Source organism: Venustampulla echinocandica (genome assembly GCF_003357145.1).
Source record: "Venustampulla echinocandica strain BP 5553 chromosome Unknown scaffold_6, whole genome shotgun sequence".
Classification (NCBI taxonomy): domain Eukaryota; kingdom Fungi; phylum Ascomycota; class Leotiomycetes; order Helotiales; family Pleuroascaceae; genus Venustampulla; species Venustampulla echinocandica.
The window spans coordinates 913555-926513 of NW_022474211.1; the positions used below are offsets into that span (position 1 = coordinate 913555).

The 12959-nt window shown below is 47.5% G+C and overlaps 6 protein-coding genes across 6 annotated transcripts; 3 read left to right on the forward strand and 3 right to left on the reverse strand.

The window, feature by feature from the left end:
• Positions 1 to 333: 333 nt before the first annotated feature.
• BP5553_07711 (Oxidoreductase) lies at positions 334 to 1865 on the forward strand (the record flags this gene model as incomplete). Its single annotated transcript, XM_032016334.1, has 6 exons — positions 334 to 421; positions 483 to 716; positions 775 to 1304; positions 1355 to 1421; positions 1471 to 1664; positions 1722 to 1865. The coding sequence occupies 6 exons, from the start codon at positions 334 to 336 to the stop codon at positions 1863 to 1865; spliced, it is 1257 nt and encodes a 418-aa protein (XP_031867565.1).
• Positions 1866 to 2168: 303 nt separating this feature from the next.
• On the reverse strand, positions 2169 to 2612 carry BP5553_07712 (uncharacterized protein; the record flags this gene model as incomplete). Its single annotated transcript, XM_032016335.1, has 1 exon — positions 2169 to 2612. One exon carries the CDS (start codon positions 2610 to 2612, stop codon positions 2169 to 2171), a length of 444 nt encoding a protein of 147 aa, XP_031867566.1.
• Positions 2613 to 4038: 1426 nt separating this feature from the next.
• Positions 4039 to 5123, reverse strand: BP5553_07713 (uncharacterized protein; the record flags this gene model as incomplete). The annotated part of the gene is made up of 3 exons (XM_032016336.1): positions 4039 to 4291; positions 4367 to 4674; positions 4854 to 5123. 3 exons carry the CDS (start codon positions 5121 to 5123, stop codon positions 4039 to 4041), a joined length of 831 nt encoding a protein of 276 aa, XP_031867567.1.
• Positions 5124 to 6309: 1186 nt separating this feature from the next.
• Positions 6310 to 7387, forward strand: BP5553_07714 (uncharacterized protein; the record flags this gene model as incomplete). The annotated part of the gene is made up of 4 exons (XM_032016337.1): positions 6310 to 6357; positions 6414 to 6947; positions 7012 to 7135; positions 7209 to 7387. 4 exons carry the CDS (start codon positions 6310 to 6312, stop codon positions 7385 to 7387), a joined length of 885 nt encoding a protein of 294 aa, XP_031867568.1.
• A 1443-nt stretch (positions 7388 to 8830) lies between these two features.
• On the reverse strand, positions 8831 to 11312 carry BP5553_07715 (Molybdenum cofactor sulfurase; the record flags this gene model as incomplete). The annotated part of the gene is made up of 2 exons (XM_032016338.1): positions 8831 to 11199; positions 11249 to 11312. 2 exons carry the CDS (start codon positions 11310 to 11312, stop codon positions 8831 to 8833), a joined length of 2433 nt encoding a protein of 810 aa, XP_031867569.1.
• A 315-nt stretch (positions 11313 to 11627) lies between these two features.
• Positions 11628 to 12590, forward strand: BP5553_07716 (uncharacterized protein; the record flags this gene model as incomplete). Its single annotated transcript, XM_032016339.1, has 2 exons — positions 11628 to 11817; positions 11941 to 12590. 2 exons carry the CDS (start codon positions 11628 to 11630, stop codon positions 12588 to 12590), a joined length of 840 nt encoding a protein of 279 aa, XP_031867570.1.
• Between the last annotated feature and the right edge of the window lie 369 nt (positions 12591 to 12959).

Below are 12959 nucleotides of genomic sequence, written 5' to 3' on the forward strand. Positions count from 1 at the left end.
CAACTCTTACTTGGGTTACTTGGCTCTTCGATCTGAGCTACAGACGGGCTGAGTTGGCCTAATACGTCGAAAGTACAAGTGATCCTCACTCCTCCTTCAAGTTTCTGCGGGGTAGCCTGCATGAACATACCTCGGCATTATCCACTCCGGCGGTAATTCTCGTAGAGCTCGCGGGAATCTAAACCAGCTATATTACTGTATCACTGTATTTAATTATAAGAGATAGCTTTATTTCTCCTTAATTTCCATTGTATTTTCATATTTCATATTTCAAATTTCAGATTTGATTTGTTCATTGCACCACACCGTCGAACTTACCCTCCCGCCCCTATCATGTCCTCCACAAACGAAGCACCGCGGGGTTTCCAAGGCAGCGAGGAGCACCGCAAATATGGAGCCTTCCAAAACGAACTATACAAAGGTTTGATTGAACCTACATGCCTATCATTGGAATTGCGCATATGCTGACCAGTTCTCTGAAGCCGGGATGTTCGCCCAGCGTCTCCCAATCGTCACCACTGACCCGAATAAATTGGAGGAACAAGCAAGGAGCAAAATGGCCCTTACATCCTTCAATTATGTCTCAGGTGGAGCTGGGGAGGGGTCAACGATGGATGCCAACAGATTAGCGTTCAGACAATGGAAGATGGTACCGCGGATGTTGAGACCAACATCAGGTCGAGACTTCAAGGTTAATTTATTTGGAGAGACATACGGTACCCCTTCTCATACCCAACCTTAAGAAATAATACAGTCTGACTCGTGGATTTATAGATAGCCCGATCTTAATGGCCCCAATAGGCGTACAACAGATCTTCCACCAAGACAAAGAAACTGGCGTCGCGGAAGTCTGCGCCGAAATCGGTGTCCCATACATCCTCAGCACGGCATCCAGCTCTTCCATCGAAGAAGTTGCGCAGGCGAGTGGAAATGGACCGAGATGGTACCAATTATACTGGCCGCAAAGCGACGACATTACGATTTCTCTCCTGGAACGCGCGAAAGCCAACGGGTATAAAGTCCTTGTCGTGACGCTGGATACATGGGCGATGGCGTGGAGACCGGCGGATCTTGATCAGGGGTATGTTCCCTTCTTCAAGGGCGTTGGGAATACGAATGGCTTCACGGATCCGGTTTTTAGGGAGAAGTTCCAGAAGAAATATGGAGCTGCGCCGGAGGAGAAAGCGCTAGAGGCGTCTGCGGAGTGGATCGGTGATGTGTTTTCTGGGGCTCCTCATACTTGGGATCACATTGCCCTGTTGAAGAAGCATTGGGATGGGCCTATTGTGTTGAAAGGAATTCAGGTATGATATGTTGTTCTTCGTAGTTTCGCTATGCTAACTTCAATCAATAGCACCCTGATGACGCTAGGCTTGCTGTGGAACATGGATGCGACGGGATCATCGTATCTAACCATGGCGGTTAGTATTAGTCTTATCATATTGAAAAGCGTATCCTAACAACACCTAGGTCGGCAACTCGATGGTGCAATCGGCTCCCTAGAAATGCTTCCAGAAATCGTCGAAGCAGTAGGTGATAAATGCACAGTGCTATTCGACAGCGGCATCAGAACAGGCGTAGATATCATCAAGGCACTGTCACTTGGAGCAAAGGCAGTCCTTATTGGTCGGCCCGTAGTCTATGGATTAGGCATCGGCGGGAAGGTACTGTTGAATCCTAGAGTCATAAGTATAGGAGTTGAAGCTAACAATGTCTATTAGTATGGAGCAAAGCAGGTTCTTCAGGGGCTCTTGGCAGATCTTGACCAGTCGATGGGTCTAGCGGGGATTCCAGATATCGCTGGTTGCAATAGATCTATGGTTAGAAGGGTGCAATATGGTGGAGATCTCAAGTCATCGAACTAAATGGGAACGTTCCAGGCAGCATGGATTGATATGATATTATGACTCTATGACTGCCTAATTTGAGTAACAGTCTCATACACTGCAAGAGTTCGCTGGGAAACCTTTTAATAAGCTAGATGATTCGCTGTAGAGGATATAGAGAGTCGTAAAACGACAATACTGAAGCCACTCCGCAACACTTCATCGATACTACAAAACTCCAAATAAAAAGCATTGGCAAGTCTCACCCCTCCCGCTTCCTCCTTCCACTTTAACCATCACTCCTCACCATCTCTGCCTACCCTTCCTTTCCCTCATCCTATATTAAGGACCCGAAGCCACCGTCTCTGCACTTGTAGCATCCCCCAAATCCACCGTAACATTAAAGCTATCCAACATCGGCGAATGCAACGCGCCATACAAGCTCATCAAACTCGCCGTTAAAATCGCCTTTCCCTTGGTTGTACTCTCATCCATCATCACCGTGAAGTTCAGCGTATCCACCGTGTTGGACTTTGAGGGACCCAGGTATTCAGAGCTAATGACGCTGCCGAGACTATTGGGGTAGGCTCTCCCAGGGGAGATCCCGAAGACTATTGCTACGTCGTAGACGGCTTGGATGTAGTCTTGGGTCAGGACTGAAATTTGGAACGGCTCGCCGGGTTTGATAATGCGGGGAGCGGAAATGCCGGTTATGCGTGCTATGACCGCGGCGGGGGAGAGGAAGGCGAGGAGGGAGAGCGTGGCGGGGAGGATTGGGATGCGCATTGCTGTGGTTTGTTGGTTTGGGTGAATTAGATTGAAGAGCTGAGGATGGAAAACTCAGTTGACCTTGATAAAGCTTTTATGGAGTAGGTGGTGGATGGATGGTTGAAGTTGAGCTAGTTGATATTTATTTTAACTTCGTATTTGATATTAATGGAAGGTGCAAATGCGGCAGAGTGCTTACATCTAATATATGCATCCTTTACGTCACAACTTCTCCGAGTATACTGCTTACCTAGCTCACCTCCTATCGGTATGATAGGTACCCCTGATCATAGCCATATTTCTGCCTCATCATGCTGTATCCACCAATTCCCAAAGACTGGCTAGCGATGCGCATGTCCTATTCGTGAAATAATAACTTTTTAATTTGCGGACCACGTTGTGAAACATAGATATTACTACGTTCGTACTACATACTATGCGAGAATGATTTTGGTGCTACATATGGTGCTTGGTGTGTGGCAAATTCATAGGCTATACGATGTTGTTGGTGGAGTAAGCTTCGCGAATAGGGGCTTAAACGAAGTCGGTGGCTACACAACGCAAGTGATAGATGACCTATCTCACATCGGCCGCATACAATACGGCTGTCTTTGCATAAGGCAGTGCCGATTTAGAGTTATATACGAGGAGTCTCTTTAGATATGAACTTTTGAAATCCGAGTTGTATACCCCCTGGATGTAGGATTTTGAAGTGTGGAGGTTGAAGCTGTACAGCTTTGAACGCAAAACCAGATCGGAGCTCTACGAATCAAAAACACCCGCCAGTTCCTCCCTAAGCAAATCGCTTAGTATGCATAGCGAAGACGAGCGAGCTGATGTCAACAACAGGTACGAGTGACGCGCGAACGGGGATGAAATTAGGGGAAAAACATAGGATGAAGGTGTTCGCGTAACCAATGTAGTTGCATCTACCATAAAAAGTTTAGCCGCCTGGATCGTTTGATCAAGGGGGCCCTCGAAAGTTAGACAAAGTAACACACCACTAGATCCTCCATGCCGAAGAGGTTACTAATATTATTATATAACTTTCGGGGCCATCTCAACGGTCAACCATAGGTGACATACTCCAACACACAGCACCAAAAATACAGAGCAATATCACATAGAGAATCCGCTCAAGAAAAAGGCTCGAGGTATATTTAAAGGATCAAAATAATGCGAAGTAGAATATTGAATAGCGACACCTTTATTCTTGGATTTTTCAAGTTGACCTCTGGCTCAATAACTATATTTGGAGATATGAGGGTTATTGACATAATTCAAGGTGTCTGTTCCGTTAAATATCTCATGGCTATCTACTAATGATAGGATATGTACGAATGTCATTATAGTCATTAATATGTACTGACAACGGCAACTCTAGGCCGTCCAATCGGTCTTCATCCACCCATCCAACTTGATCACAAATTTGGGCACCAATGCCCTAGACATGTTGATACCCCTTTAAGTCTCCGCAAGGAAGTAAATTATTCTCTAGAAACGCGAGATCAACCTTGATCCCCCAGACGTTCTTGAAGGTGCTAGTAGTCGGCAGGTACGGAGCCGTAACTTTGATATCTCCCTTGATAGTGACGGGGGCATTTGCTCCTTGGGAAAGCGTAGTGTTGTAGTAGAAGATCTGATTGTCGCATGCCAGAGCATCGGTGAAGGCTGGCTGGTTGGTTACATTGACGAAACTAAATGTTCGTTAGTTCGTGAAATTGCGATTAAGAGGAGAAATAGGAGTATATGAAACCAAAGGGTGGACTTACAAATTCAGCGAATATGGGCCGGCTGGAGCAGGCATAGGTTTGAATTTGGTTGTGACAACTGGTTGAGAATTCCCCGGGACATATGCATCAAAGAAAATGTCACCTTTGTTCTTCCGAGGATCTGGGCAAGTGAAGGCATATGCTTTATCCGGAGGATTAAATGTAGCTGGAACCGGGATCGTGCCATATGCTTCGGTGCCAGATATCGCGTATGGGTTTGTGCTTGTCACGAAGAGGTACTCTTGATATTGGAAACTTGAATAGCCGTCTCCAAGAAGATCAACGAAAGGATATGAAATATGGAAAGACTAAAAGAATTATAGTTTAGCAGAGCACTTCCACTATGGAGATCGGACTTAACTTGCCTGGAAATCTGGTATAAGCGCAACCCCATTTATGCCAACATCATGATCTACTCCAGCCCTGACAAGGAGCTTTCTCGCGTGATCAGCCCCGGTCTCTTTTGAAATGCTTGCCGTGAACTTACAGGATAGCTGTTTGCTGGAAATCCAGGAAGAAGGGATTTATATGCGGCAGTGAGAATTCCATATTGGGCAGGAATAATACTTCTTGCAAGTGCGAAAGGAATGGGTACAATTGAAATGGTCTGGTTTAACGTCCCGGTGACATTGTTGGGGTATTGGGAACCAATTGGATTTGGAGCCGAGTCATCCCGTCTGTAGCGGTTGAAGGGCTTTGAATCAACAATTGATACTGCGCAGAATGCGAGTGCGAGGAGGAAACAGGGGAGACCCATGACCGAGATCTTGACTAGTAGCAGGAAATGAGAAATTAAATCCCAAAAGACTGATTCCAAAATGCACTCTGAAAGTCGATGGCTAAATACATGAGAACCAGCACTGGGACAGCATTATAATTAACCTCCACGAGGTGGACCAAGAATGGGATGCAACTGATACGAAATGGATTCATTCTTTAACTGAGGGTGCTGAGTATCTCTCGCTTCTTCGGCGCCACCGTAGACGTTATCGAATTATTCCTTGTATCGCATGGTTGCCAGACGCTTTTGGTATGTTGCGAGTTATTCGGGCCTCGAAATTCCCGGCTCACCCCGCAATTTCTCAATAACGTGGTGCACTAGGGCGGCATATTTGCTTTTTTCATGCTGACGATTTTCTTTCGAAACATCTGCAGCGGATGCTGACTACAATCCTGCGGCCGGGTACCTGGTACTGTACTTCGTACACTGGACTTCGGGGCGTAGTTTGCGCTGTTACTAGACAACAAGCCAGAGCTAAGAAGTCATCAAATCTGGCCGTCCCGGGCACACGCTAATCTTAACTAAGGAATTTGCGCTGTCGAAGCCTCGAAGGATATTTACACCGCCCCTATCTCGACTGTTGATACTGTAAGATCATTCATCGTCGGTACAAAGGGGACAGGTCTGCTAATCGATGTGTCTACGCCGCATTTTCTGCCCGAGCCCGCGGAGGCTTACGCTCAAGCAATCCTTGTCAGTTGGCCAGACCAACACAACGGAAGCCGAGAAGCAAGCGCTGATTGCCTCGATGTTGTTGATGTTTACAGAGGAGAGATCAACTATCTGCTTCCTTTGCTTAGGGAAGCAGATCTTACCGTTCCAAAATCGCACCGAATCATTTGCGAGTTCAGGAGACTTGACGAAGGACTTCAAGCGGTAGAAGTGGAATTGGGTAGTCCCGAAGTTGCTCGCCTCTTGTGTCCTCTTGAACATCCCTTCATATTATCTGCGATATACAAATCGCTCTTCGCACCCACAAGGCTTCTCTGGTACTTCTCGCCTGCTGACTTGAACATTCCTTTCATTTCTCATTTCTCGCCCCTCATTTCTCAAATGCCCCAGCGGTTGGTCCGTTGGCAGATACCTTTCGCGGGCTGAAAATATTAGACGAAGCGCAATTACCGCGAATCAGGACGCCGCAAAGCACAGCGAAATCATCACGATGACCAAGTCCTTTATGTCATCTCCGGCCTCATCATCGAAAGGTAAAGTGACTGTGTCAAATAACACAGTCCTCGTTCTGGTGGACTTGTACGGGCCAAGCAGCCGCCCGGCGGCCCGGACCCTTACGTCTACACTAGTGGTCGATGGCTGCATCGTGACCAACTACAGCGTACATCACGTTCAATACACTTTGACTTCACTGCACTCTGCGCAAAAGTAGTAGAACTGTGCCCGGGTGCCCACGAGATAGCCAGCTACGACAAGAAGGAGGGTGGTTTTAATAGAGTTTTCCTTTTCACTATGGACAATGGAGCACGCGTTGCCGCTCGATTATCATTTCGCGTTACAGGCCCAGCACGATTGACGACTCACTCCGAAGTTGCAACAATGGCGAATAGTCAGCTCGTCCCCGTTATAACTGCCTTCCTCGATGCTAACGAGTTCCTAGTTCGAAAGAATACTAACATCCCAGTCCTAGAAGTCCTCGAATGGAATGACGACAAAACGAACGCAGTCGGCGCCGAGTATATCATTATGGAGCATGCGCCTGGCGTGCAGCTGCATGGGCTTTGGCCCGGAATGAACCCGGAGCAGCATATGCTAACTATCAAAGCTCTTGCAGAACTAATACAATCTGTGGCTACCTCTACAATTCTTAGCCTATGGTAGTCTATATTTTGCGGATGCTGCTATTGAGCAGCAATTTAAATTTCCTCTTGGAGATGGAGACTTTTGTATTGGGCCGCATTGTGGTTGGGAATACTGGGATTGCGCAGCTGGTGAAGCTCGTTACTATGATCAGAGAAAGCCTAACAGTGGCCCTTGTGAGTACGCACATCATGGCTCATTGACCCTTGGTGAGTATCTTTCTCTATATAACCTAATATAATTACTTAGGGCTAGATCTGAGCCAGTACTGCTCAGCACTACTAGATACTGGGTTTTCGCGTATTCCTAGTGCTGAGGTTGCTCCAAAGGATGAGCTTGTGTATCGGGGATCTGTCCAAGAGCATCTCCGGTTATTAAAAATCAATGAGAAGGTTATTCCGGAGTTGATCAAAAGCCAATTGATCTAAGATTTGGCCACACCGACCCTGCTTCACGCGGACCTCAACAAAAGAAATATTTTTGTCAGAGGATGATCCTACACTTATAACCTCAGTTGTAGATTGGAAATCCACGAGTATTGAGCCGACATCTGTATACGCAAATGAGACTCCTGACTTGATACCTATACGGCCTCCCCCGGTTTCTGCTTTAAGTGATGCAGTAGAGGCCCCCCTAGAGGATCAGGATGAGTCTCCGGAGACTCCAGAGGAAAAAAGGAAAGAGAGCGACTTGAAACCGATATTTGGATCTCCCGCCAGACATTTGAGGTTGGCAGGAAGGCATGGGTTCCTCGAATCCACGAGGCTAGAGTTGCTGATGGCACTCTGCTTCGACCTCTGAGATACTGCTCCGCTTCTTGGAGAGATAGTGCTACCGCCATACGCCAGGAATTGATTGATTTATCTCAGCGTTGGACTGAGCTTGGGTTGCCTGGCGCGTGTCCATATCAGCCGTCACCGGAGGAGCTTGCTAATCACGTGGGTCTCTACGAACAGTTCGAGGTTAAGCAAAAACTGAAGGACTTCCTAACCGAGAACTTTGACTCGGATGCGGAAGGCTAGATACCTCCGGAGACTTGGGAGGTTTCTAAAGAGATACACAAAAACGTATATAAAACGATGATGGATGAGGCAAGATCAGGAAGGGATCCAAAGTTGACCGTCGAGATTGCGGAAAAGCTCTGGCCGTACGACAACGCGAAAAACGGGACCCCCTACAAAATGCGATACCCTCCTGCTCAAAACCATAGGATTGCGCTTGTGGGGATGGATAGAACCCATTATCTCCCCTCCTGTTTCGTGGCCACGTGGAAGCATGGAAGAGCCCAAGGGTAGGAAAGTAATAATAGTCTAGATAGTCGGAGATTAAATTAGAAAGAACCATTCTACAAACCCCCGATCTGTACGTAAAGTAGTCAGCTGACCTACAACCTGCTGGGCATGTAAGCTTGCTGCTTACTCCTTTTTACGTAGTAACAGCTATCGAATGCCCCTAACACGATCACGGACCAAATCTTTTTGACGGCGTTTCGACTAATACGGCTATTGCGGGTGTTCAATACCACGCAAACGTTCATGGATCGCTTGAACCAACTCAAATTCCGAATAAAGTAAAATTATCAATTAAAGTGACCCTGCTAAGGGCCCGCAAATTAAAAGACGATATTACAGTGTGAGATCATCATGATGCATTAAACAAAAGACCCGACCGCAAAATACTAAAATGACCCAACTCGATAAAGCATACAGTAAGAATGAGGGCTGTTGTGAAGCGTATTAGGTTGTGTTATAGGTATCTTATAAGATGGCGATTAGATACCTACTGAAACGTATGTATAAGTCGACAAGGTTAACGGCTTCTATTGGGCGCTTTCACGTCTAGCCGCCTGTCCCAGTGATAACAGCAAACGATCACTCCTTTGCTGCATCGACTTTGACAATATCCCCAACCTTGATTGTAGGATACTGACTCCCCTTGGTTCCATTTCTCTGGGCGAGATGGCACATGTGCGAACCAAAAAAGATCTTCGACTCGAACCTGCGAGTTTTCGCTAGGGTAATAAATGGTTCTTCATCCTTTTGTGCAGTCTCCTGGTCGATACATATCATATGGCAGCGTCGACACGAACCTAGCATCTGGAACTTCTGTTGGTCAATTTGTATAGAGGCCCAATGATCTTCACTGTATGGTTGCTCGTCATTTTGACTAGACGAGGACAGGACAATGTTTGCTCGAAAAACAGAAGCTGAGGCCTGTTTGCCACCAGTTTTTGCGATGGTATCATTGAGAGAATTCAGACTTGCTCGGTTGATTAAGAGTATCGGGCTTTCATTTGACAAGAGAATAGGTCGCTTCTGAGTTTCGTTGTCGGAGTCGGGAGGCGTTGGAGGCTGATAGGTTCCAGGAAGATTATCGGTCCTTGTTATATCATTTGAGGGAGACCGGCGTTTCTGCATATGCGCTTTTGCATGCCTTGGGCTGGAACCCCCGGCCGGAAATCTCGCCAGGGCGCAAGGTAACTCAAGCACTCGAGAGAAAAAGTAATTTATCTCGTCCGTGTATGTCTGTGCTAATATCTTATCACCACATACGCGTGACGAGAGGAACTTGTCTCCCTCGACTTTGCAAAAGGCCGGATTTGATGACAACGGTATTGATATTTCATCAGGCACATCAGCAGGCGGATCGCCTTGATATTTCACGCGTAAAACCCCTCGGTCGAAATCAATCGAAGGCCGGATTAAAGCCATACGGGGATGCCGCTTTTGGTTTAACGCTTGTCCAGTCCCTTGATGAACTAGGCACCACTCTCTATCCCATCTAAGGCCTTCTGGTCTGACTTCCCAGTGTATATCCGGCGCAATACTGAAACCCCCACAGCTCTTGATAGGATAAATAGTGAGACTTTCAACAAACAGGTCGTCTGGGGTCTGCGAAGTGCTGGAAGAGTCTAAGATGGGACGGCTTGTTTTCTTTTCTGTGTAGAATTCATCGACGAATGAGACGAAGGCATCCACATCTTGGATCGTGCTCATTGCACCTACACTTGCCCGAAGAATTCCGGTAATCTTGCCGGCGTAAATATCAGACTCTACTCCACATCTGAAACCGGCAGAGAAGTTCTGTCTCATCTCCCAGGGCTCGAGGTTTAGAGATGCAGCCACACCTCCAGGATTGCACAACCCACCACTTCGGATATGGAATTTTCGAACAGAAGCCAGCTTTTCGATCTCAGTGTTGCTAACCCAGGCCCCTTGGCAGTTGCGCACATTGAATGCAACGATGGGACCTTGCATATCCCTTGTATTCTTGGAGTCAAACCCACGGGAATGCAATACGCAAACTGGTTCAGAATTGGCATGTCGTAGAGATTTCAAGCCGTCATATAACCTCTGTGATAGAAACGCCGTATGTTTTGCAATCCGATCCATAGACTCGAACAATTTTTTATGGATATCAATGGCGGCACCCAAGGCTATAATGCTGTGGAAGGCCAAAGTGCCATCTTCGAGGCTCTCATGTAAAGAGTGATCTTTTAGAACATGCCACTGTTCCTTCACAGAGAGCACCACGTCAACTGTGCCTCCACCAAAGTATTTCCGTTTTTGCAGAATCCTCCCGGAGTCCTTCTTGACAATCAAAGCACCCAGGTCGGGAAACCCAAATATTTTGTAGAAGCTGAGCACTGTAAAATCAGGGGCAGCACTGATATCGCCCAGATCTAGCTGGGCCGTAGAAACAAATGCAGAAGCATCCAATAACGTATATGTTGTAGGCGTGCCTTGGGACCTAAGATCTCTCGACCTTTTGATCCATGATAATGGCAGCCGCCTCCCGTCCAAATTCGACTGTGCTGGATATGCGAAGAGCGTAGTGGTCGTGTCCGGGGGACGATCGTCGCATGATAGCCACTCCTCAACCCCCTTATCGTCAAGGCAACGGTTCGCCACAGCACTTTCCCGCACGCCAACAAGACTTGTATGCGCATCTCGGTGGTATATATAGGAGAACCCTTCATCCAGCTCTCGGAAAGCTTCAGCCACCAGCTTTATCCCTGCCGTAGCATTCGCAACAAAGACCACATCAAAATATTTAGGGTCGGCCTTGAAGAACCGCAAAACACCCAGGCGGATATCCTCGATACGGCGTGTCGACAGTTGGGAGGAGGGAGATGCGGAATGTGGATTGCCATAAAGGTTCGAGGTCATGTCAGTCATGAACCTTTCCATAAGTGACTTTGAGTAAAGGGTCGTCCCAGCATGGTCCAGGTAGATAGCATCTACTCGTTTGTTAACTGTGTATCTAACTCCTTTTCCGGACTTTCCTACCTTGAAGCATAGGATACTCGTTCTCTCGCAGCGATTCGACGTTCCGATTATAATCATCGTCCATTGCCACTCCAGTTTCCAACTTGTTCTGTCTAAGGCGGTCGTAGTATTTCCTCCCCTCTCAATAAAAACAACACAAAACAACAGTAATCAGCAAGGACTTTCATCCTTATAATTCCGCATCGAGGAGACAAAGATAGGAGCTATGACCTGAGAAGCGCAAGTTCAGGAGCCCCCCGCTCTACCCGTTCGGAGTTCGCCTCCACGATTTCCATATCTTAGGAGAACCACGTGATCCGGATTATCCTTCGGCCGTCGAAAAGCGACGCGATCGAAATATTTCGCCGAGAACCATCACGACGTCTCACCAGCGCCAACAATGTTACGGCCCAGCATCCCCCGAATAGGGCGGTCCTTGAATACCTTCCGTCGGTCACTTCACCATGTTCCCTTGCTCCCTCACAATTTCCAGAATGGCGTGCCAGGTCTGCTCTCGCCAGCAGCCTTCGACATTTCATGGACTCAATATCAGAGCTTGATGGTCGAGAAGCTGAATGTCCTCACAGCAGGTATGGCCAATGTCTTCCTTTCCTACGGATCTTTATGTCTTGAGCATGCAGTATTCCAGGGACCACCGATCACCATCGAAATCCAGAGTATAGCCAAGCACCCCAGCTAACAATACCTTTCAGGAGGAGAATGGGAATCGCGAACCCCCAAAGAAATCCTCCTAAAGTACGCCCGAGACCCCAATTCCGCCCCGATCTTCAACTACGCGTCAATGGCGCACAATAACGCCTTCTTCTTCAACTGCCTCTCCCCCAAACCGGCGGCCATGCCCAAGATCCTCAAAGAAGAACTCACAGCCTCCTTTTCCTCCATCGAGACTCTAAAACAAGAATTCATCGTCACAGCAAGCTCCATGTTCGGCCCTGGTTTCGTATGGCTTGTGATGGGCAGGGACAGGAGGTTCTCCCTGCTCACGACATATCTGGCAGGTTCGCCTTACCCTGGAGCGCATTACAGAAAGCAAAATGTGGATATGAATACGGAGGATAAGTCGGTCTCCGAGCATATGAGGCGGATAAACCGCGGCCCGCCAGCTAATAGCGTTGGTGCCTTTGGGGCTTATAGCGGGAATCAGAGTCTTGCGCCCGGTGCGGCGGATGTTTTGCCCGTCCTTTGCATCAATACATGGGAGCATGTGTATCTTCCTGATTACGGGGTCGGAGCGTTTGGTGGGGGCGGCAAGAAGGCGTATGCAGAGAGCTGGTGGAATGCGATCGATTGGGATGTTGTAGCGAATAATGCGGGCCCTTCACCAGGCAGGGGAGGAATCTAGTGTCTCGTTGTAGCATATTGGGGCAGTGAGCGTACTAGCGCCCATACAGAGATGTGTAGGACTGGATGCTGTGTACGATATTGTATGATGGGACAAACTGAGAGTCCCGGGCCCGCCGATATATAACAACTACCAATATTATAGAGTTTAAGAATCCGGGGTGCAAAGTATGCGTCCCAATATGTATCAATGGCCCTTAAGTAAGGTTTGCGTTTCTGAGATATAGTATAGCCCCTGGTATCAATGTCTAGCGGTGCAAGCATATAGGCTGGAGTACGGGGCTATTTTGGTGCCGGATTGAGTCAATTCTAGTAGACACCTCTATAGATTTATCCTATGCTCTAGCAGTTCTCCAAATTGACGATCAAG